The 27,606-nt window shown below is 30.1% G+C and overlaps 1 protein-coding gene across 3 annotated transcripts in view; it reads left to right on the plus strand.

Annotated features, from left to right (window-relative positions):
* LOC119603824 (transcription factor Sp3) overlaps positions 1–27,606 on the plus strand; it is a 208,521-nt gene that overhangs the window by 152,316 nt on the left and 28,599 nt on the right. For all 3 annotated transcript variants that reach the window (XM_037956021.1, XM_037956024.1, XM_037956022.1), the window contains exon 5: positions 16,495–16,614. In XM_037956021.1, the coding sequence (XP_037811949.1) occupies positions 16,495–16,614 (120 nt within the window). The remainder of the gene's footprint in view (positions 1–16,494; positions 16,615–27,606) is intronic.

A 27,606-nucleotide genomic window follows, 5' to 3' on the forward strand; every position in this document is an offset into this window, starting at 1 on the left:
CCTATCGGTACGCAAAATTTCAGGTAAATCGGTTTAGTAGTTTTTGCATATTGTGATTGCCAAATTGGTGTAATAATAGTCTTACAAAAATTGGGCGTAAAAAGGGCGTGGCATCCGATCATGATCTTATATAGTCTATTGTTCCTTTTGGGGTTATACCTATTAGCGATCCAAATTTCATGTAAATCGGTTGATTAGTTTTGCCGTGAAAGCGTAACAAACACACAAACAAACAGTCTGTTTTATTTTATATATACATACATGGGATGATAAATCAGGATATCAAATGGTCAGCCGCGCCCATTTCTTACTTATAGGTTATGTTTCGCAGGCTGCGTACTACCAAGTATACAACTATACTTGGGTCCTGGAGGTCCTTTGTATTGCTTGATCTTTTGACAGATCAGATATATTAGAAAAATAAGTCAACCCTAAGATCTGGTAACATGCTGTTTCTAGAACATATAATATGAGTACTTGGTTATCCTTAAAGTTAATAATAAAAACTTCTACAGAAGGCATTACAGGGAAGACCCATGAGTTTTAAATGGTTTGCAAATTTGTTAATTCCTGCTATTTAGGTAGGGCGTTTTATGAGAATTCATACGAGGCTACAGCATCTTAGCAATTGAACATTATTTATAGCAATTACCTATCCATTGCCCCACAGTGGCATAGGAAAAAAAAAGAGGGAAATAATTCGGTAACTTCTAAACGGTTAATCCGATTATAATGAAATTTGGTATACACAAAGAGGAGGTGTTGTCGAGTTTAGGTTTTGAACTTGGACCTTATAGGCCAACCAGGGGCCCGGCGGGGGGTCCTCAAATTAGGACACCTCGGCTATGTTAAATTTTTAAAACGATCCTATTTCTTCATTTGAGTTCCGATTTAAAAATTTCGTATATAGAATCTCCTCATCGAGCACTATAAAAAATGTCGTCGTAGCAGTAAATTATCTCTTATAGTTTAGGAGATATTCGCATTTGAAAATTAAAATTTTAAAATTTTTACCGTCCTTACTTTAGTTTTTTGATAATAGCGGGTCCAAATATTCCCGATTTTCGCCATTTTTTTTATTCGCTTAACATTTACCTAGCACTATTATTTTCATCCATATATGTAACAAATTTAAGAGTTAACCTTATGGATGAAAATAATAGTGCTAGGTAAATTTTCTAAAAGATGTTGAGTTTTCCCTAATTAATTTGTCACTTAAAAAACATTAGGTAGGCATGTTATATATCAATGGAAAGGTAATTTTGTCTATTTTTCAAAACTGTATATAATTTTTTTTTTAAAAATTCGCGGAATACTTTTTTTAAAAAAATTAAAAAATGTTTTTTATTCAGTTTTTGCGAAGATACAAATTTTTCAAATTGCAATAAAAATTTTATTTATGAATATTTTTTGATGAAATTTTACAGTTAGGTAGATTTTTTACTCAAAATCCAAAATTAAATAAAAATTTCGAATTTTCTTATTAGAAATCCCGGAATTCCCAAAGAAGTTTTAAAAAATCCCAAAAATGGGATTTTTTGGTTTTTTTGCCTATTATATCCATACCAGGGGCGGGGTTATCGAAAACCGTTACCGTTGGGTCATATATTCGGTCATATTCGGTAAAAATTTTAAAATTTTAATTTTCAAATGCGAATATCTCCTAAACTATAAGAGATAATTTACTGCCGACGACATTTTTTGTGCTCGATGAGAAGATTCTATATACGAAATTTTTTTTAAATCGGAACTCAAATGAGGAAATAGGATCGTTTTAAAAATTTAACATAGACGAGGTGTCCTAATTTGATTACCCCCCGCCGGGCCCCTGGTTGGCCTATAAGGTCCAAATTCAAAACCTAAACTCGACAACACCTCCTATTTGAGCATACCAAATTTCATCAAAATCGGATTAACCGTTTAGAAGTTACCGAATTATTTCCCTCTTTTTTTTCCTATACCACTGTGTGCCACTTTTATTGCTAATATTTCAGATTGTAAGTTAGTACTGTCATCATTTATTCTAAAGGATATTTTAGTTCCAAATTACACAATGAAGAATGTAATTCGGTTAAAAGAGAAGCCGAACTATTCAAAACTTTATGTTTCTGTATATTTTGTAATCAAAAAATATTAAAATTCTCTTATTTTATACTTTATAATATATAAATTAAAATCCCGAAATTTCCCGGGATTTCATTTTTAAAAATCTTCAAGTCTGTTTTTTTTGTCAAATTTATAAATTAACTAGCTGCGTTTACCCGGCGTTGCCCGGTGTTTCTTCAAAAAGTAAAGAGAATATTTTTCTATCTGCAATGACTTTTTTTGAAATATATATCAAAATATATATCAAACTAGCTGCGCGTACCCGGCGTTGCCCGGGTTTCTTCTAAAATAAAATTATTCTGTCTGTAATGACTATACTTTTTTAATAGATGTCAAAATTTAGCTTATAATGATAAAAAAGTTATTATATTTTTCTGCATTTTGTTTAATACTTAAAGTCAGTTTCTGGACAAAAATGTCCCTTAAAAATTTACAGATTGAAAATGAGTTTTATTTTGGAAATTTTGACCAATTTTTAGAAACATTTATGAAACTTTTTTTTAGCAATTATACTGAAACCAGCTTTCTCAATCACTGGTGGGGAACTAAGAACACTTTCAAATTAGTTGTTTTATTTTTCCCATGTGCAGTTGATTTTAAGAACTGTTCAGTTTAAATTCGGTCACACTGTACTTTGAATTGTAATGCCCCTGGTGTAGAGACAAAAGGCTTCGGGGCATCTTATAACTACAAAAATACGTACCATTAACTGTACAAAATTTCAAGCGATTTTCTTTCTATTTGAAAAAGCACAGGCAATTGAAGAAACTCTGAAACGATTATGAAACATTCTGCACAAAATTATGAAAAATTTGGAAGATTTAAAATTTCTTTAAAAATAACAAAATTAAGTTTTTTTCTGTTCTAAAAAATATGAAGAATCCTTGAATCTTGACTAGGGATGCCAAACGGGAATTCCCGATTCCCGAAAATCCCGGTATTTTCGGGATTTGAAAGTACCGAAAACCGGGATTTTAAAAAATGTAATCCCGGGAAATTTCGGGATTTTAAAATCCCGAATTTTTAAGTATCTTTCCGCTATTCTATACATTATAAAGTACTAAATAAGAGAATTTAAATAGTTTTTGGACTTAAGATGACTCTACTAACTTACAAGCTGAAATATCAAAAAAAAAAAGTAAGAGTGCTATATTCGGCTATGACGAATATGCTTTTCTATAAACATCAGGGTGATATTACTCATCAAATTTACTGATAGGACCTTATATGAGAGGTAGGGTAAAGAGATTGGTAGAGAGATTTTGACTCGCATGAAACATATGTGTATCGAATTTCATCGCTATACTCGTATTTTTAAGCCAGTAATGAGCGTTAAAGTCATTTTTTTAACGGGACCTTATATGGGGGTAGGGTCAATTATGAACCGACCCACATAAAATTTGGTAGAGAGGTTTTGGCTCGTCAGGGATTTACGAATATCAAATTTCATTGCTATACTAAATAGGCATAGATACTATCGGATATATAAAAATAACAAGTACGAAATTATAGGCGGGCGAGGCCGACCATATAACCCCATACACCAGTTATGAGAGTAAAATGTAATTTAGTTTTCATAATAAAAGTATACCTCGCCTCCGATATATTCTAGCACTTTATTGTTAAAAAACTATTTTTCTGAAATATGCTTGGGGGAAGGACGCCATCATATGAGTCGATCATCATAAAATTTGGAGGGCGAATTTACGGTTACATAAAATGTTTTATGCTGAATTTCATTGCGACAGTTCTCTTTTTAAGCGAATTGTGGACACTAATTCTTTTTTAAAGCTGTGTTTTGTATGGGGGCTCGGATCAAAAGCCCGATCATTTCAAATTTCATCAGCGTATTTTAGGAGAGTATAAAACAAAAGCACTACTCCGGAGAAACCCAATATACCATCCCTACTAAGGGTATAAAAAGGGCAATAAATAGGCATTGATACTATCGGATATCTATAATGGAAGTCAACCTGTCAATAAGATGGCGAGAAGATAATTCCCTTGGTTAGTGAACACGGGATATAAGGTGGAGGAGATATAGGTGCAGTACAGGTGCTCTATGTAGCCTCGTATGGATCCCCATTACACATACTATTTAAATATTATTTGGAAACCATTGTAAATTTGGATATCATGGGTATTATTTCAGGTTTTTATTCTACTATTCAGTGCCTGGGATGGAAAGATTTTTATTCTAAGTATGTACTTTGAATTAATTTGTTTTTCTTTTCACAAAATGCTTATTGGAAAGTAAACACCTACTAAGAGTATTCATATTGCAATATGAAATAAAACATTTTATTTTTGTCGGTAAATTATTAAGATTTTTTGAATTTTTTTATATTTTTCGGGATTTAGAAATCCCGAAAATCCCGGGATCCCGATATCGGGATTCCGGGATTTATTTAAAAATCCCAAATTCCGGGATTTCTAAAAACCAGTCCCGATTGGCATCCCTAATCTTGACAGAGAAAACAAAACAACTTTTTATTTGACAATCAATTTTGAGTAGTTCATTAAAAAGTAAAACAACCGTTTTTGTTTTATCATTGTTTCTCAAAAATACATCCATTTATATAAAAGTATGTTTAAACATATTATTTTTATTCATTAGCTTTTATACGTCCTCACTAAAGTTTTGACTGAATTTAGACACCACTTATTAAATCCGAAGAAATAAGGGTCAAATATCGTAAGATGTACAAAGCAGATACCCAAATAATTTTACTTATTAAAATATCCACGTCATCCTCCAATTAAACTAAATTTCAGAATTTGTAAATGGTAAATGGAAAATGTGTGCTGGAGTTATTCAAAATTATTATTTAATTTGAAAAGCTTAGAATAAATACGGCGCTACATACAGAATAAGTTGTGCAGAATTTTTGGTTCATAATTTTCTAAAAGTATAAAAAGATATCGAAAGATCAATTTATTCAAATTTTATATGAACAATGCTTTCTATGCATCGTTTGAGAGGTCTACCTATATAAGATTTTCAAAAGTGCTGTCTTTCGGGACACTCTAATGAGTAGTCAAATACATATCTTCATGGTTTTTTAGATTTGAGCTGCATTTGAAAAATGGCAGCCGAATTTATATCAAGATAATTTTTTGATGGCATATTTACCTGATCATAGATTTTTATTGTTATCTCGATTAACAATAAATTTAAACTTTTTATACCCACCATCAAAAAAGATGGGGGTTTATTGTTTTTGTCATTCCGTTTGTAACACATCGAAATAAGACGATCTAGCCATGTCCGTCCGTCTGTCTGTCCGTCTGTTGAAAACACGATAGAGGTCAAACGGAAGCAGCTAGCGAGCTGAAATTTTGCACAAATATTTTATATTGATGCAGTTTGTTTGGTATTGAAAATGGGCAATATCGGTCCACGATTTCGCCTATCCCCCATATAAGGTCCCCCTCAGAAAATGACATTAACGCTCATAACTGACTGAAAGAAGCAGCTATAGCGATGAAATTCGACATAAACATATTTTTTAGGAATCTTAGTATCATTGTAAAATTTTATAAGGATCGGTCCATAATTGACCCTATCCCCCATATAAGGTCCTCTTCAGAAAATGACGTTAACGCTCATAACTGACTAAAAAAAGCAGCTATAGCAATGAAATTCGACATAAACATATTTTATAGGAATCTTAATATCATTGTAAAATTTTATAAGGATCGGTCCATAATTGACCCTATCCCCCATATAAGGTCCCCCTCAGAAAACGACTTTAACGCTCATAACTGACTAAAAAAAGCAGCCATAGCGATGAAATTCGACATATACATATTTTTTAGGAACCTTAATATCATTGTAAAATTCTATAAGGATCGGTCTATAATTGACCCTATCCCCCATATAAGGTCCTCCTCAGAAAATGACATTAACGCTCATAACTGGCTTAAAAAAAGCAGCTATAGCGATGAAATTCGACTTAAACATATTTTTTTGGAACCTTAATATCATTGTAAAATTTTATAAGAATCGGTCCATAATTGAGCCTATCCCCCATATAAGGTCCCCCTCAGAAAACGACATTAACGCTCATAACTGACTTAAAAAAAGCAGCTATAGCGATGAAATTCGACTTAAACATATTTTTTTGGAACCTTAATATCATTGTAAAATTTTATAAGAATCGGTCCATAATTGACCCTATCCCCCATATAAGGTCCCGCTCAGAAAATGACATTAACGCTCATAACTGACTAAAAAAAGCATCTATAGCGATGAAATTCGTCATAAACTTATTCTATAGAAACCTAAATAGCTTTGTAAAATTTTATAACTATCGGTCCATAATTTATCCTACCCCCATACACGGTTCCCTTCGGAAAATGGCTTTAACGCTCATTACTAGCCTAAACTAAAATCGTTAAGAAAATTTGACGAGGATCGGTCCATAATTGACCAAACGTCCCCTCAGAAAATAACTTTAACGCTTTTTGCTACCTTAAAAATACAAGGACAGCGACAAAATTCGACAAAAATTTCCCTATACATAGATGTAATAAATGAGAATATTGTTTTGATAATAACAAAAGCATCGATTCTTAAATATCAAAGTTTATTTATAAGGAAGCATTCCTCTTTGGCAATGATTTGATGGTGGGTATACAAGATTCGGCACAGCCGAATATAACACTCTTACTTGTTATTTTTAATATAAAACTCGATTTTTATGGAAAATATGAGTGATTACGGATCTTTATTGTTTTCTCAAATTGAAAGTTATTTAAAGTAATTTTTTAAAGAGTTATATAAATAGAAATTTTAAGGGGAGATATGAATGATTTTCTAGATAGATTTAGGTGTTAAAGGAAGGAACCACAGCCGATTTAAAATTCGAATTTAAGTGAAAATGTAATATGAATATATTATTTTCCCTATTTTAGAAGCGGTTTTTTAGTATAGCAGTTATTCAAAAAGTGAACATAAAAATGTGCGTATCATCCACTCAATATCATATAGAGTTTTTTTATACCCTCCACCATCATCAGTGGTGATAGATGGTATATATAACTTTGTCATTCCGTGTGTAACACCAAGAAATATTCATCTGAGACCCAACAAAGTATATATGTTCTTGATCCTTATGAAATTCTGAGTCGATTTAGCTATGTCCATCTGTCTGTCTGTGTAAAACACGCTCACGTTAAAACGAAGCAATAAATATTCACGAAACTCACCCAAAACATTTCTTATTATATGGTCCAGTTTGGTATTGAAAATCAGTAAAACCGGTTTACGACGTAAAAAGTTATGATTAAAAATTTTAGACTATCTCGAAAAAAATAACGTTTTTTCCCAATTCTTAAGTAGTTTTCTCAGAAACTACCAAAGATATTTCGATGAATTTTGTCACACAACATTTTTTGGTGCCAGAGATCAAGTATGTTCAAAGTCATAACAATTGATCCAATATTTCGCATAACCCCCATACAAAAGTGTATATTCCCGGATATAAGTTTATCGTTAATAACTCCCTCAAATATATCGATATCAACACAAAATTATGTACATAAAATAATGTACATAAAAATTTACAATTGGTCATAGCTCCCATGTAATGTCCACTTCCAAAAATCACCTAAACACACGTATTTCATTGACAAATAAAAATAAAGCTTTTGTGATAAAATTCCAGCTAAATATGTTTTATGTACATACAAATCATTCTACCAAATTTCTTTCCAGATCGGTCCATTATTGGTCATAGCTCCCATATAAGGCTCTTTTCCGAAAATCATTTAAACTCACATATTCATTGTTAAATAAAATTCGATACAAATATGTTTTGCGTACAATACATATGAATCACTCTACGATTTTTTTCTGGAGAGGCCCGTAATTGGTCGTAGCTCCTATGTGAAGTCAAGTTATCTAAAAATAAGATAGTTAAATGGTTTTTAATAAAAAGTAGCTTGCTGGTGGAGGGTATTTAAGATTCGGCATAGCCGAATATAGCACTCTAACTTGTTAACTTCTGAGGTTAGACCTATTAAACGCCAAATTTTATGTAAATAAGTTTATTAGGTATGTAGTGAAAGAGTAAAAAAAGAGTTTCAAATATATTTGTTATTATATATTATAGGTTTTGAAGATGTAATGTGTCGTACTGTTCATACCACAACATTCATTATAATAGATTTCATGAAAATCGGATCAGTAGTTTTTTGTATGCCTGAACGTAAATTTGGTTTAATAAATGTTTTACAAAAAGTTGGTGTAAAAAGGGGCGTGGCGTCCGATCCTGAGATAAGACCTATCGGTTCAGTAGTTTTCTGTAAGTCTCGAATGAAAATTTTGTATAACAATTATATAGAACAAAGTGAGCCTAAGAAGAATCGTGACGTCAAATCATTATTTTATATAGGCTCTTGTTCTACTTTAGAACAGAACTATTAGTGTTCTAAATTTCATGTAAATCGGTTTAGTAGTTTGTCCGTGAAAGCGTAACAGACAGACATTCTCTTTCATATAATTATAGGATAAGATATAGGTAAGGCTAGTTTTATAAAAATTGGGCGTAGAAAGGGCGTGGCATCGGATCAAGTTCTTATATATAGCCTATAGTTCTTTCCAAGCTTATACCTATCGGTATGCAAAATTTCAGGTTAATCGGTTTAGTAGTTTTTGCATATTGTGATTGTAAAATTGGTGTAATAATAGTTTTACAAAAAGTGGGTGTAAAAAGGGGCGTGGCATCCGATCCGATATAGCCTATTGTTCCTTTTGGGGTTAGACCTATTAGCTGTCCAAATTTCATGTAAATCGGTTCAGTAGTTTTGCCGTGAAAGCGTAACAAACAAACAAACACACAAACAAACAAACAGTCTGTTTTATATATACATATATATATATATATATATATATATATATATATATATATATATATATTATTTAGCATTTTCAATCACTAGTAGGGAACTAAGGACACTTTCAAATGATTTGTTTTATTTTTTCCATTTGCATTAGATTTAAAGAACTGTTCAGTTTAAATTACGTGTAACGTAATACTTTGAATTGTAGTACCCCTGGTGTAAAGAGACAAAAAAGTCTTCGGGGCATTTTATTAATTTCAAAAATATGTACAATTAACCGTAAAATTTCAAGCGATTTTTTTGCTGTTTGAAAAAGTACATGCAATTGAAGAAACTCTGAAACGATTATGAGAAATTCTGCACAAAATCATGAAAAATTTGGGCTCATTGATTTCAAATTCCTTTAAAAAGATCAAAATTACGTTTTTTTCTGCCCTAGGAAAATATGAAGAATCTTTGAATATTGACAGAGAAAACAAACCTACTTTTAATTTGACAAACAATTTTGAGTTGTTCATTAAAGAGTAAAACCACCGTTTTTATATAGAGGGTATATATAAGTTTGTCATTTCGTGTGTAACACCAAGAAATATTCATCTGAGACCCAAAAAAGTATATATATTCTGGGTCCTTATCAAATTCTGAGTCGATTTAGCTATGTCCGTCCGTCCGTCTGTCTGTCTGTCTGTGTAAAACACGCTCACGTTAAAACGAAGCAATATAATTTAACCAAATTCACCCAAAATATTCATTATTATCCGGTACAGTTTGGTATTGAAAATGAGCAAAATCGGTTCACATCGGGGAAAGTTATGAATCAAAATTTAAAACAACTCCGAAAAAAATAAGCATTTTTTACACATTCTGATGTAATTTTCTCGAAAACTATTCAAAATAATTTCATGAAAGTCATCATACATTCGTTTCTACACTAGATCTTGATTCCTGCTGAAAATTGCCAGAATCGGTCCACAATTTCATATACCTCCCATACAAAAGTACATATTCCCGGAAAATGGGTTTTTTGTTAATAACTTCCGTCAGAATGTCGATATATTCACAAAATTTTAAAAATTAAAATCTTATGTCAATAGAATTCATTCAGAGAAAAAATTTTCTGGATCGGTCCATAATTGGACATAGCTCCCATACAAGGTCCCCTCCCGAAAATCACTTAAACGCACATAACTCATTACTAAATTAAGACATCCATATAAAATTTGTTACAAGTATTGCTCTCACATACAGAAATATTACTATGAAATTTTTTTCCGATCGGTCCATAATTGGCCATAGCTCCCATACAAGGACCCCTCCCGAAAATCACTTAAACGGGGATAACTCATTACTAAATTAAGATTTCCATATAAAATTTGGAATAAGTATTGCTCATATGCACAGAAATATTACTATGAAATTTTTTTTCGATCGGTCTATAATTGGTCATAGCTCCCATACAATGTCCCCTCCCGAAAATCACTTAAACGCACATAACTCATTACTAAATTAAGATATCCATATAAAATTTGGTACAAGTATTGCTCATATGCACAGAAATATTACTATGAAATTTTCTTCCGATCGGTCCATAATTGGTCATAGCTCTAATACAAGGACCCCTCCCGAAAATCACTTAAACGCGCATAACTCATTACTAAATTAAGATATCCATATAAAATTTGGAATAAGTATTGCTCATATGCACAGAAATATTACTTTGAAATTTTTTTTCATATCGGTCCATAATTGGTCATAGCTCCCATACAAGGTCCCTTCCCGAAAATCACTTAAACGCGCATAACTCATTTCTAAATTAAGATATCCTTATAAAATTTGGTACAAGTATTGCTCACATATGCAGAAATATTACTATGAAACTTTTTTGCCTATCGGTCCATAATTGGTCATAGCTCCCATACAAGGTCCCCTTCCGAAAATCACTTAAACGCACATAACTCATTACTAAATTAAGATATCCATATAAAATTTGGTACAAGTATTGCTCACATATGCAGAAATATTATTATGGAAGTTTTTTTTCGGATCGGTATATAATTGGTCATAGCTCCCATACAAGGTCCCCTCCCGAAAATCACTTAACCGCACATAACTCATTACAAAATATAGATATCTATACATTTAGCACAATTATTGCTCTTACATACATAAATTACACTATAAAATTGTTTTGTGATCGGTCCAAAAATGGTCATAGCTCTCATACTAGGTCCCCTCCAGAAAATCACTTAAATGCAGAATATTCATTGCCAAATAATGATATAGATACAGAATTTTGAAATTTGGTCTTTATATACATAATTGGTCATAGCTCCCACACAAGGTCCTTTCACGAAAATGTGTTAAACGCACATTACTCATTACCGATTAAAGCTATTGATACAAAATTTGGCACAAATATTAGTTTGGTACACAAAAATTCTATTTCAAGATTTTTTCACGATCGGTTCATAACATGGTTACGGTCGGTCCCATGCAAGTGCCCCTTCAGAAAATCACTTGAACACACATTACTTATTACTAAATTACGATATAGATACAAAATTTGACTGAAATATATATTTTATGTACAGAAATTTTGCTTAAAGAATTTTTTACGATCGGTCTATAATTGGTCATATCTCCCATACTAGGTCCTGCCCCTAAAAGCGCTTTAACCGTATTTAACTAGTTGCATTATCAATTTGTGTAGAACAATATATATATATATATATATATATATATATATATATATATATATATATATATATATATATATTACTTTGAAATATATATATATATATATATATATGTATGTATTTTGAAAATCCTTAAATCTTTCACACACATGCATACATGCACATTATTAAATATCGTTAAATCATATCTTAGGGCGCTATAATCACTTAACGCACATAACTCATTACAAAATATAGATATCTATACATTTAGCACAATTATTGCTCTTACATACATAAATTACACTATAAAATTGTTTTGTGATCGGTCCATAAATGGTCATAGCTCTCATACTAGGTCCCCTCCAGAAAATCACTTAAATGCAGAATATTCATTGCCAAATAATGATATAGATACAGAATTTTGAAATTTGGTCTTTATATACATAATTGGTCATAGCTCCCACACAAGGTCCTTTCACGAAAATCTGTTAAACGCACATTACTCATTACCGATTAAAGCTATTGATACAAAATTTGGCACAAATATTAGTTTGGTACACAAAAATTCTATTTCAAGATTTTTTCACGATCGGTTCATAACATGGTTACGGTCGGTCCCATGCAAGGGAAATCACTTGAACACACATTACTTATTACTAAATTACGATATAGATACAAAATTTGACTGAAATATATATTTTATGTACAGAAATTTAGCTTAAAGAATTTTTTACGATCGGTCTGTCTGCATTATCAATTTGTGTAGAACAATATATATATATATATATATATATATATATATATATATATATATATATATATATATATATATATATATATATATATATATATATATATATATGTATGTATTTTGAAAATCCTTAAATCTTTCACACACATGCATACATGCACATTATTAAATATCGTTAAATCATATCTTAGGGCACTATAAAAATATAAAAACAAATGGGGCTTGTAATGTTCAATAAATCTTGGAATTGTAACAGCTTTAAGCTGTTTAAATCTTGGTGTTTTTCTATTTAAGACATGAGAAAACTTATTTCTACAAATATTTGATCATTTAAAAAAGTGTTAATATAAAAGTAGCTGGTGGAGGGTATTTAAGATTCGGCTCAGCCGAATATAGCACTCTAACTTGTTTCGTCTTTGTTTCTCAAAAATATATGTATCTATTTATAAAAAAGTATGTTTAAAAATATTATTTTTATTCATTAGCTTTTATGCATCCACACTAAAGTTTTGGATGGATTTAGACACCACTTATTAAAGGTTTAAAGATCAAATATCGTTATATATACAAAAAAGTTACCCAAATAATTTGTTAATGGTAAATGGAAGATGTGTGCTGGAATTATTCAAAATCATTATTTAATTTGAAAAGCTTGGAATAAATACGGTTTACGATAAAAGAATGGCAACCGATTTTATATCAAGATAATTTTTGATGTTTTTTTTTTAACTTATTGCAGATTTTTATTGTTATCTCGATTTAACAAAAAATTTAAATTTTATATTTGTGTATGAAAAATATGAGTGATTACGGATCTTTATTTTTTCTCGAATTGAGAGTTATTTAAAGTAAATTTTTGAAGAGTTATATAAAGAGAAATTTTAAGGGGAGATATAAATGATTTTCTAGATGGATTTGTAGATTTAAATTTAAAATTCGAATTTTTGTGAAAAATGTAATATGAATATATTATTTACCCTATTTTATGAGCGGTTTTTGTTCAGTACTGCATACAAAAGTGACATCGTAGACATTCATTCAAGATCTAATATAGTTATAGTTTTTTTGTTCAGTACTGCATACAAAAGAGGCATCGTAGACATTCATTCAAGATCTAATATACATAGTTTATAGTTTTCTCTATCGTAGGAAACTACATCCGATTCTCTTTTAAAATTGTTATTTTCTAAGGATATACAGCAAATTAAAGGTTTTGAAATAAAAATAGTTTACCGGTGGAAAATATAAGTAATGGGAGTAATATATACAGATCTACAACAATATAACTTTGATAAAAAATTTCCGATTCTGTATTAAAATAGTTTTTTTTTGAGGATATGCAGCGGATTACAGGTTTTGAAATAAGAATAGTTTTCGCGTGGAAAATATAAGGGATGGGGTATACGAATCCACAACCGATTTTACGCTTTAGATGAAAATCGATTTTTGATAATAAATTAAATTGATTACAGATTTTTAAGGACCTACAAACATTTTAGAGTTTTCAAATAAAAATAAATTTTTGATAAAAATTTTAACTACCTAAATAATAATTCTCATTAACTATAAGAAGTTATATCATGAGCATTATAAATGTAACACAAAATGGACGGAAAAAGGTCATTGCATTTCATTAAGATTATAACAGTCCGAAATTAGTGGTATAGGTGTATTTTTTCGAATTTAATTTATTAAACATTCTCTTCCTCAAACTAACCTAACCTTCCACGATAGAACTGTTGTCATGCAAAATTTCATGAAGCATAAAATCCAGATCAAAAAGTTGATTCTAAAAATACACTGTCTGTTGCCAAATTTCTTGAAAATCGGTTCATGTTTTTTTATATTTAGCCTAGAAATTTGGTGTTATAGCTGTTATTCAAAAAGTGAACATAAAAATGTGCTTAGCATCCAATCAATATCATATAGAGTTTTTTTTAACTTCAGAGGTTAGACCTATTAAATGCCAAATTTTATGTAAATAAGTTTATTAGTTATGTTGTGAAAGAGTAAAAAAAAGTCTCATATATATTTATTATTACATATTATAGGTTTTGAAGATGTAATGTTTCGTACTGTTCATTCCACAACATTCATTATAATAGATTTCATGAAAATCGGATCAGTAGTTTTTGTATGCCTGAATGTAAATTTGGTTTAATAATTGTTTTATGAAAATGAAAATTTTCTATAACAATTATATAGAAAAAAGTGAGCATAAGATGAATCGTGACGTCAAATCATGATTATATATAGCCTATTGTTCTACTTTGGAATAGAACTATTAGTGTTTTAAATTTTATGAAAATCGGTTCAGCAGTTTTTCCGTGAAAGGGTAACATACATACTTTCTCTTTCATATAATTATAGGATACGATATAGGTAAGGATAGTTTTATAAAAAGTGGGCGTAGAAAGGATCGGATCAAGTTCTTATATATAGCCTATAGTTCTTTCCAAGCTTTTACCTTTCGGTATGCAAAATTTCAGATTGATCGGTTTAGTAGTTTTTGCATATTGTGATTGCAAAATTGGTGTAATAATAGTTTTACAAAAAGTGGGCGTAAAAAGGGGCGTGGCATTCGATCAAGATCTTATATAGCCTATTGTTCCTCTTGGGGTTAGACCTATTAGCGTTACAAATGTCATGTAAATCGGTTCAGTAGTTTTGCCCTGAAAGCGTAGCAAACAAACAGTCTGCTTTATATATATACATACATATATAGGATGTCGTAATTCCGCTATATGGGCTGCACCGTGGTACAATTGCCCAGATGAACGTTGTTGAAGAGAGTTGTCAGATGTATATACGAAAATATTTTGAATACACATTATGACCACCGTGTACAAAATAGGTCTATAAAACATTTCATTATATATTGTTTTTGTTGCAGTAATAATGAATATTTTATATTTTTAATTACAATTGCTACTATTTTAAACTGTTTGTTTTTTATTTGTTTTAATTCTGAAGTTATTTATTGTAGTTTAATATACATATCTACCAAAATCGCAAATAAATTTATACATCACATTACAACTCTTTTCCATAGTTACCTGGTTAATTCTATCATGGAAATGATAATCATCTTTTATGACGTATAATAGGTTAGTTTGTGCAAATATTAGGGGATTCGTACTTACATACATCTTTTTTCATAATTTTAATCATAAAATATAGTTATAATTCTTATAGTATTATACTTTTGAAAATGTATTTATTTTTTTTTAAGTTTTGTTAATAAATAAATGAAAAAAAATGAAATCTCAGTTTTCGGTATTTTCAAATCCGGATAAAATTCGACATGTCTTCAGTAGGATTGGGAACAAGTAAGGGGAGTATTCCAAATGAAGTTAATGAAAAATTGGTAGAAAGTATACTAAAAGGTGTAAAAATTAATTTACGCAATAAAACTCTTTGGAAAAATAATAAAAATTCAAAATTGCAAAAAAGTGGAAAAGCAGCGAATTCGCTGCTTTTTGTTTTGATTTGATTTTGTTACATAATAAACATAAAATAAATGACAGAACAAATTTTTAGATTTGCAATATTAGTTCAATTTTTATTCCACTAAAAGTATACAAAGTACTCATATTTGTTCCCTACTGTATATTCTGTGAATAGAAAATTCATATTGGTAAATGTTTTTAGAGTTGGCCCATTATTGGTCATAGCTCCCATATAAGGTCATCGTTTCGAAAGACTCTTAACCGTATATAATTCATAACATAATATGGATATCGTAGTAAAATTCTACAGGAATATGTTTTTTAAATAAAGGTTCGTATCCAAAATCACTTAATATAAATTTTTAATACAATATTCCGAGAAAATTCTGGGTGATATGGAAAAACCGATATGAGATTTTAAAAGTTTTTACAAACCTTCATTTCATTGGCCAGTGTAATTGCGATACTTCTTTGTTTTTAAATAAAACTAATTTCGGTATTCTTATTTTTGTGATTAACTGTATATAAAATATCGGAATGTTAGAAATTTATTAACGTAGACTTAAATTTTATTTGTTATAAAATTTTATTATACAATTTAAAGGAAAAAATAAATTGTATAAAAAATTAAATGTAATAAAGTGTACTTTTCTTATATTTACAGAACTCATGTTCGGATACATACCGGTGATAGACCCTACGTTTGTCCTTTTGATGGTTGTAATAAGAAATTTGCCCAATCTACAAATTTAAAGTCTCACATTTTAACACATGCGAAATCTAAGTAAGTATTTATATATAAAACTTTATATTATATATTTAACATGTTTTAATTTAATAAAAAATGGTCAAAACAGCTACTACAGTAAATATTTATATGTATGGGAAATTTCGTCACAAGTGACAAAACTTTTGAAACCGATGTCTTCCGATTGGAATTAAATTGGTAGTAGCTTAGGCACAATTTTCACAATAAGTTTACTTTCCATTTGTTATTTCTATAAATCATTTCCGACCCTATTAAATATATAAAATCTGAGATAGCGGAGTCGAGTAAGATATGTCTGTATGTTTGTTGAAATCATTTTTTTGAAGACCCCAGATATCTTCGTGACCCAAATCTTCAACAATTCAGACATGCTTTTGAGAAGTGATAAGTCCATAAAAAGTGCGAGACAACCTCTCAAAATTCCATCATAAATTTATATTTTTGGTGCATGCTTAAACAAAAATAAAAGAAGTTAGAGTGCCATGTATATTCGGCTGAGCCGAATCTTAAATACTCTCCACCAGCTACTTTTATATTAATACTTTTTTAATTGATCAAATATTTGTAGAAATAAGTTTTCTCATGTCTTAAGTAGAAAAACCCCAAGATTTAAACAGCTTAAATCTGTTACAATTCCAAGATTTATTGAACATTACAAACGCCATTTTCTTCTATATTTTTTAAGGATTTTCAAAATATATATAATTTTGTTCCACACAAATTGATAATGCAACTAGTTCAGGCGCGGATCCAGCTCAAGCGTTTTGGGGAACTGTTTTTTGGCTCGGTATATATTTTGGAAGTGACGATTTTACTTGGTTTTGATGACTATACACAATCTTTGATATAAGAATCGAAACTTTTTGACGATTTCGTATTAGTTTTTAATTAACATAAACCAGGACATTTCAAAAATTCTCAATTTTTCAGATTTTTATGAAAATTTGTATACACATGCTATGTATAAATATTAAGTTTAAAGTTGTTCAAAATTTTCAAATTTATTACTGTTTAGATTTTATCGAGGACCAAAGTTTATACTTTTAAGATTTTTTCAAGAAGTATAACAACTTCTTGAAAACAATTTGGCATTATCGATAACAACTTAAAATTGATTAAAACTTTTTGTTTTACTCAAAAAAAAAAAGCTTTATAGTCGCTTTATGGGATGGGACAGTAAATTGCCCATATATTTTTGTAAAGAATTAAAAACTTAAATTGATAATTTGTTTCTATTTTTCAGGACAAAAAAAAATAATTTTAATTTTGTTTGTCCTGAAAAATAAAAATAATTATCAATTTTATAATTTCATTCTTTATATGGAATGATAACATTTTAAAATGATATTTCCATTTTAAGAGACCGTACTACTTAATTTTACGCCCAGTTACACAGGGATACAAATATTTGAATAAATATAAAAAATATATCCTTAAAAGTTTAAAGTCCTTTAAAAAGAAGAAGGGATCAAAAAATTTAAAACTGAATATACAGTTTTTCTATATAAGAACACTACTTTCAGTTATATTTGGTTTTGTTCAAGTCCACAAAGTAATGTCGAATATTTTCCCACGTTGATTTCTGTAGTTGTCAAAAAATTAATTCTTTCATATTAGAGTAATAATATAATTTTTTCTGGCGGCTCAACTAATAAAGCAATAGAAACAAATTTTAAGTATGTGGTAAATAGTGTCCGACCGAACGGTTCGGTAAAAAGTGAGGTTCGGCCAATGTTCGGTGTTCGGAGAAATTTTGTCCGAACACCGAACGCCGAACTTTTTATAAAATTTTTATTTATCATAATTTTACATCATCAAAAAGTTTTAAAAATGCTGAAAATTTGTTTACAGATGTTATCATACATCCTGGATGTACAATAAATTTCCGATATAGGTACAAAACGCCTTTTTAACTGTTCGTTTTTTCGGTTGATTTGAAAAACTGTAAACCAGAAACTGATTAAAAAGCTAAGAAAAGTGAAACATTTTATCACTTTTTAAATTATGTAGTTTCGATTATAAATCTTTGATCTCATTTGTAATATCGAAATTATCTAGGTCCTTGTTCTAAAACGATCTATACATGTCTGTCTGTCTCTTAAAAGAACGATAGGACCTAAACTATTGTTGCAGTTTGATTGGTATTAAAAATGGAACCAAAATTTCATATGAATCGGTAAATTGAAATTTGTAAGTATTTTAAGTGCCTGTCCACACACGGAAACTTTAGTTGTGAAATTTTTTCTTAACTCTCTTTTAATGTTTCTTTAATGTCTACATATAGAAACTTTTGTTTCAGAAACTACGTGTTAATTGCATTGATTTGTTTTTGTACGAATGAGAAGAATAACAAAACAAAACAAGTTTCCGAGTACGAGAAACCCCGTATCGCGAGAGAGATGAATGATATTTCTTTCTCTCTCACGCAAAATCAAAAGTTTCCCAAAAATAGTTTCCTAGTGTTGACCGGCAGTAAGTATATTTATTATCTTTATATTTATATATATTTTTTATTTTTTTACTGATTCGATAAAATTCATTTTGATTTCGATACATATTTAAAACGAAATTTTGATCACATTGGATCATAATATGATCATGTATATCAATATTATGATAAATACAAACATATGATGAAATATTTTGACGGTATTATATCATTGTCAATAAATTGTTTAAAAACCAAAAACAAAAGTGTTAAGATATATGCATTTCACAAAAATGGTTTGTTATTAGAAATTAATCACTCTCTGGAATTCGGAATTAGTTGATAATTGACCCAATTGCCAATTATCTTCCGGATGTTCATATTTTGGTTTTAAATGTTATAAATTTGTTACTTTTTAATCATAAATGCATTTTTCATTTAAGAAAAAAAGTTCGTGTTCACCGAACTTTGAAAACCGAACAATGTTCGGGTTCGGCCGAACTTTCAAATTTACCGAAGTTCGGGTTCGGTGTTTGGTACCGAACGAAATTTTGAGTTCGGTCGGACTCTAGTGGTAAATAATACATAAAGTTTCAAGTTATATTTATTTAAGAAACAAATAATAGAAATTCTCAAGGATATGAAAGAATGAAATTTTCAAAGGACATTATTTAAAATATTTCGTCCTGAAAAATAAAAACAAAAAATACATTTGATTTCCGGAGATCGTCCTCTGTCATTTGATACCCATATTGACGAAAATTATTCAGTACATATATTTTAATAAATTTTAATATCCTTACAAATTGAAAGTCCTTTCTCCTTTAAAGGAGAAAAGATCACAAAATGAAAAACTAAAAACACAGTTTCACTTTAAATAACCTCCAGTATCATGTGTATATGGTCTCGTTCAAGTCCAATAAAAAAAATGAAAATTGTATCACGGTAAAATATGTATCTATTTCCTACTTAGTTTAAACACAAGTAGGAAAGTATTGTCGGGCATGGCCGACCATATGATACCTTACACCACTGAGTATGTTACAAATTTGGATTATATTTAATAACAAAGCATTTAAGTTGTTTACCTTAATTCCGAAATATTTTAACAACTTGTTGAAAAAAGTGATTTTCTAAAAGAGAGGTTATATGGGGGCAAGGGTAAATATGGGCCTATCCTTATAAATTTTGGTACATGGCTTTACGTTTAGAGTTAGAGTTATGTATGCATGATTTCATAGTGATACTGGTGTTTATTAGTGAATTATTGACCTTCAAGTCATTTTCTGAAGGGGACTTTGTATTGTGGCTAGGGTCAAATAAAGTCCGATAATTAAGAAAATTGGTAGTATTATTAAGACGTATATAGAACTAAGTTTTTTGTAGAGATACTACAATATTTAAGATAATTATGAACTCAAAAGCCCTTTCCAGGGGGTAGGGTTGTATGGGGGCTAGGTGAAATAATGGACCGATTTCAACCATTTTCGTCGTTGGGCCGAAAAACACGCTTAATCGACTCAGAAAATGATTCTGAGTCGATCGGTATACTTTAAGGTGGGTGCAGGACCAATATTTTTGTGCGTTACAAACATCAGCACAAACGTATAATACCCTCCCCACTGTGGTAGTGTAGGGTATAATTATACCAGCGATCAAATTGTAACAGATTTGGACCAATCATTGAAAATTGGTAAACTAGAAGACAATAGATGACAATGCAAATGTTTTGCTTTTAAATAATTTTTATTTCCTTTAATGTCGAGTTCCTTCATTTTTCATTAGTATATTTAAAGTATTTTTAGAAAATTCGAAAATTTGGACATTTTTAATAACAGTTTTTAATAAAAGTTTGTCATGAAAACAATGATGGGAATTTTCATTTGAAATTAGAAAGAAAATTATATTACTCATTTGAATTTCAGAAAGGACAGTGGAAATGTTTCATTCGAAACGAAATGTTTGATTCAAAACGAAACAGTTGAAACTAACTAAAGATTTTAATTTTAGATTATCATTTGAAATTCGAATAAAAACAAATGATATTAATAATAATTAAATTATATTTGATTTTTAATAATGTAATTTCGAATGTAACACAAAAAATTTTTAAAAACGACACCTTCGAATTTTATCTTTTATTAATCTCCAAACAACCAGGACCACCCTAATGTACGTAACGACTACTATAGAGGATTTCGACAATATTCTTCATGAACTTTGAGGATTTTTAATAAAAATACAATGCATAAACAATTTATCTAAGTAAAAAACAATTTTAAGGAAATTAAAATTTTTGCAGCAAATTTTCAACCATTTTTATACCCTTCACCACCATCAGAGGGTATATATAAGTTTGTCATTCCGTGTGTAAAAATATTCATCTGAGACCCAACAAAGCATATATATTCTGGGTCCTTATGAAATTCTGAGTCGATTTAGCTATGTCCGTCTGTCTGTTTGTCTGTCTGGTTAAAACAGGCTCACGTTAAAACTAAGCAAATGACATCAACCAAATTCACTGAGAATATTCATTGTATTGAAAATCAGCAAAATCGGTTCACAACGTAAACAGTTATGAGTAGAAATTTCAGACTACCTAAAAAAAATAAGTTTTTTTCCCTAATTCTTGAGTAGTTTTCTCAGAAACTACCAAAGATAATTCGACCAATTTTGTCACAGATTTTTTTTTCCATCTATATTTTAATTATGTTTAAAATTGTAACAATCGATCCAAAATTTCCCATAGCCCCCCTACAATGGTACATATTCCCGGAAATTAATTTATCTTTAATAGCTTCCTCAAATATATCGATATCAACACAAAATTTTGTACATATTGACATTATATGAACAGGAATCAAAACTATGGACTTAGATCTGTATCGGTCCACAATTGGTCATAGTTCCCATATAAGGTCCACTTTCGAAAATCACTTAAATGAACATATTTTATTGATAAATAAAGCTGTCGAGATAAAACATGAATATGTTTTGTATATACATAAATCATTCTACGGAATTTTTTCCGTATCGGTCCATAATTGGTCATAGCTCCCATATAAGTTTCACATTAGAAAATCACTTAAACGAGCATAATTCATAGATAAATAAAGCTATCTGGATAAAATTCGACATGAATGTGTTTTGTGTGTATATGAATTACTCTACGAAATTTGTTCCGGATCGGTCCATAATCGGTTATAGCTCCCATATAAGGTCCACATCCGAAAATCTCTCAAATGCGCATAATTCATTGATTAATAAAGCTATCAGGGTAGAACTCGTGGTGAATATGTTTTGTATATAGATATAAATCATTCAGTGAAATTTTTTCCGGATCAGTCCACAATTGCTACTAGATCCCATATAAGGTCCACATCCTAAAATCACTTAAACAAGCTTAATTCATTGATAAATAAAGCTATCGGGATAAAATTCGGCATGATGTGTATAATATTAATTTTGTGTATAAATATTAATTCCTTTACGATTTTTTTTTTTCGGATCTGTCCATAATTGGTCATAGCTCCCAACGTGAAGAAAAATTTTTAATCTTGTGGAAATTAATCGACAGAAGATAAATTTAAATTAAAGCATTTCAATTAATTCCAATTCTTAATTAAAAACTTTTAGAATATCATAATTTTAGAAATACATAGTTCCTAAATAAAAATAAATGTCACGTTCAATCCTTCTAATACCAATTTAGATCATAAGTAAACCTTTTCTTTGGAAAATGTACATTCAGAACAATTTAATTTACATTTACCGTTATCACTCAGATTTGTAGAAAGCTTGAAATGCAAAACCTTCTAGATATCATTTAAAAAATAAATTTTATATTTGAATGTGCCGCAATAAAATAAATATTCCAGTATGTGATGGAATTCGAACGATTTGAAACCAATCGATTTAAAAAGGTATGATAAATTTCGATCGAAGAATGGTCTACTATTTTCTTGCAAAATACTACGCAGACAACAAAATACTTTTCATTTAAGAGAATCAATTTAAAAAAAATATGATAATTTGTATGAAAAGCCGAAGAAATTGAATATTACACAATTTTTGTATTATTTTTAGAGATTCTAATCGATTCGATTTTAAAAATTAATTTAATCAAGTAGCTGATTGTAATGTATTGATATTAATATGGGCATTGATTTTCAGAGGAGGTTCTTTTAGGATTTCTTGTGTTAGTTTTGGTCCAAATTTGCGGCCTAAATAGAATGAGTCTACTATAGGCAAAGAATGTGTGGGTCTACGACGAAATGAAAAAATAAATTTGTATGCAATATATAAGGAATCATACCACTTTAAACAAGTAAGAGTGTTATATGCTACGCCGAATCTTATATACCCACCATCAAACCTCGTTTGACTCGAACGAAACTTACTTATGTCAAATTTCATCTATATACTCGTATATTTAGGCCAGTTATAAGCGTTAAAGTAATTTTCTGAAGGGGATATTATATAGGGGGGTAGGGTCAATTATGGGTCGATCCTCATAAAATTTGGTAGACAGAATTTGGTTCGTATTAAATTTACTTGTGTCGAATATCATCGCTACACTCGTATTTTTAAACCATTAATGAGCGTTGCAGTCATTTTCTGAAGGAGACCTTATATGGGGGGTAGGGTCAATCATGGACCGATCCTCATAACATTTTTTAGATAGATTTTGACTCGTATGAAACTTACTTAAGTCAAATTTCATCTATATACTAGTATTTTTAAGCCAGTAATGAGCGTTAAAGTCATTTTCTGAAGGGGACCTTATATGGGGGGTAGGGTCAATTATGGACCGATCCTCATAAAATTTGCATAGTGATTTTGGATCATAAGAAACTTACTTATGTCGAATTTCATCGCTATATTCGTATTTTTAAACAAGTTATGGCTGTTAAAGCTGCTTTTCGAGGGGCCACTTGTATGGGGGCTATCCGAAAACGTGGACCGATATTCCCCATTTCCAATACCAAACAAACCTTACCTATAAGAAATATTTATGTGTGTTACAAACGGAATGACAAAATCAATATACCCCCCATCTTTTTTGATGGTGGGTATAAAAACTAAAAGGTTCAAATGTACAAAATTACCTCTGCTGAATTCTGTTCTGCATAAGTCAAAAATAAACTAGGATCGTAATTTTGAAGCGAATTGAATGAAATTTTGGCTCATTCAATATTTTGCAAATCCAGGGATTCGAGATTTTCCAATCCCGAAAAATCCCCGGATTTTCGGGATCGGGATTCCGGTATTGGCATACCTAGTGCTAAATATATAGATATCAATATTTGGTAATGAGTTATGTGCGTTTCAGTGATTTTCGGGAGGTAACCTTGTATGGGAGCTATGACCAAAGATGGACCGATCGTGAAAAAAATTTTAAATAACAATTCTGTTTACAAAAATAGTATTAATGCCAAATTTTTTATGGTATCAGTATTCCCAAATTTAATGAGGATCGGCTCATGTTTGACCTATACCCCTACATGCAGCCTCATCTAGAAAATTTGTATTTTTTTTTATCAATAAATTGCTTAAATACTTTGGAATTAAGTAAAATTTAACATAAAAGTTTCTTTATGAAAAATAAAAATTTTTAAAATATACACATGGTGTAGGGTATTATATGCTCGGGGAAAGTGTAGTCGGGCATCTACACTTTCCTACTTGTTTAATCCTTAAAGTCAGTTTCTGGACCAAAAGTCCCTTAAAAATGTAGAAATTGAAAATGAGCTTAAATTAGGAAATTTTGACTAATTTGTAGAAAAATTTAAGAAACTTTTTTTGAGAAATTATACTGAAATCAGCATTTTCAATCACTGGTAGGGAACTAATGACACATTCAAATTATTTGTTTTATTTTTTCCATGTGCAGTATATTTAAAGAACTGTTCAATTTAAATTAGGTCACACCGTACTTTGAATTGTAGTGCTGGTGTAAAGAGGCAAACGTCTTCGGGGCAATTTATTAATTTCAAAAATACGTACCATTAACCGTACAAAATTTCAAGAGATTTTTTGCTGTTTGAAAAAGTACATGCAATTGGAAAAAATCCGAAACGATTATAAGAAATTTTGCACAAAATCATGAAAAATTTGCGCTCATTAATTTCAAATTCCTTTAAAAAGAATAAAATTACGTTTTTTTTTTGTCCTAGGAAAATATGAAGAATCCTTGATCTTGGCAGAGAAAACAAAACTACTTTTAATTTGACAAACAATTTTGAGGTGTTCATTAAAGAGTAAAACCACCGTTTTTATACCCTCCACCACCATCAGTGGTGATAGAGGGTATATATAAGTTTGTCATTCCGTGTGTAACACCAAAAAATATTCATCTTAGACCCAACAAAGTATATATATTCTGGATCCTTATGAAATTCTGAGTCGATTTAGCTATGTCCGTCTGTCTGTCTGTCTTGTTAAAACATGCTCACGTTAAAACTAAGCAAACAAAATCAACCAAATTCACTGAGAGTATTCATTGTTTTCCTAAGCAGTTTGGTATTGAAAATCAGCAAAATCGGTTCACAACGTAAAAAGTTATGAGTAAAAATTTCAGACTACCTCAAAAAAATTAAGTGTTTTTCCCCAATTCTTGAGTAGTTTTCTCAGAAACTACCAAAGATAATTCGACAAATTTTGTCACAGATTATTTTGTCCATCTATAGATTAATTATGTTTAAAATTGTAACAATCGATCCAAAATTTCACATAGCCCCCATACAAAGGTACATATTCTCGGAAATTAATTTATCGTTAATAACTTCCTCAAATATATCGGTATCAACACAAAATTTTGTACATATTGACTTTATATGAACAGGAATTAAAACTACCGACTTATCGGTCCACAATTGGTCATAGCTCCCATATAAGGTCCACTTTCGAAAATCACTTAAATGAACATATTTTATTGAAAAATAAAGCTATCGGGATAAAATTCGACATGAATATGTTTTGTATATACATAAATCATTCTACGGAATTTTTTTCCGGATCGGTCCATAATTGGTCATAGCTCCCATATAAGGTTCATATCAGAAAATCACTTAAACGAGCATAATTCATAGATAAATAAAGCTATCTGGATAAAATTCGACATGAATGTGTTTTGTGTGTATATGAATTACTCTACGAAATTTGTTCCGGATCGGTCCATAATCGGTCATAGCTCCCATATAAGGTCCACATCCGAAAATCACTCAAATGCGCATAATTCATTGATTAATAAAGCTATCAGGGTAGAACCCGAGGTGAATATGTTCTGTATATAGATATAAATCATTCAGTGAAATTTTTTCCGGATCAGTTCACAATTGGTACTAGCTCCCATATAAGGTCCACATCCTAAAATCGCTTAAACAAGCTTAATTCATTGATAAATAAAGCTATCGGGATAAAATTCGATATGAATATGTTTTGTGTATAAATATTAATTATTTTACGATTTTTTTTTTTTTCGGATCGGTCCTTAATTGGTCATAGCTCACATATAAGGTCCACATCCGAAAATCACTTAAATGCGCATAATTCATTGATAAATGAAGCTATCAGGGTAAAACTCGACGTGAATTTGTTTTGTATATGTAAATCATTGGTGAAAAATTTCCACATCGGTCCATAATTGGTTACATTCCATATAAGGAATTTTTTCAGCATCGGTCCATAACTAGCTCCCATATAAGGTTCACTTCTGAAAACCACATAATACCACATAATTTATTATTAAACTCGACATGAGTATGTTCTGTGTATAGATAAATCATTTTGAATTTTTTTTTTTCGAATTGGTACATTATTGGTCATAGTTCCCATATAAGTTATTGGCAGGATCGGAACATAATAGGTCGAAGAGTAATCGGTCGATATCTGAAAATCACTTAATACAAATGTTTCTTGTCCTAATCAAAATTAGTTACATACATACATGCATAAATAAGTTACAAAATGATAAATAGTATCTTAATTACGGAAACAAAACATGTGCCGGGTTTTACAGTTCTCCATAAGGAAAATAAAGTACTTAAGTACTTAGTATGTACTTTAATACTTAAGTAAAATTTATTTCTTTAGTATAAACTATAAATTCGGCCCTATAACATATTTATTTTGGGTTTTAATAAAAAGTAGTTTGCAGGTGGAGGGTATTTAAGATTCGGCAGAGCCGAATATAGCAATCTAACTTGTTTTGTCATTGTTTCTCAAAAATACATCCATTTATAAAAAAAGTATGTTTAAAAATATTATTTTTATACCCTCCACCACCATCAGTGGTGATAGAGGGTATATATAACTTTTTCATTCTGTGTGTAACACCAAGAAATATTCGTCTGAGACCCAACAAAGTATATATATTCTTGGTCCTTATGAAATTCTGAGTCTTTTATCTATGTCCGTCTGTCTGTGTAAAACACGCTCACGAAAAAAGGAAGTTGACTAAATTATTGAAATTTGACCAGAATATTCCCTATTGTCCCAGGCAGTTTGGTATTGAAAATGAGCAAAATCGGTTTACATCGGGAAAAGTTATGAATGAAAATTTAAAACAACTCCGAAAA

Source organism: Lucilia sericata, unplaced genomic scaffold, assembly GCF_015586225.1.
Source record: "Lucilia sericata isolate MDLA Ls3-8-SP2 unplaced genomic scaffold, ASM1558622v1 Contig000343F_arrow, whole genome shotgun sequence".
Classification (NCBI taxonomy): Eukaryota; Metazoa; Arthropoda; class Insecta; order Diptera; family Calliphoridae; genus Lucilia; species Lucilia sericata.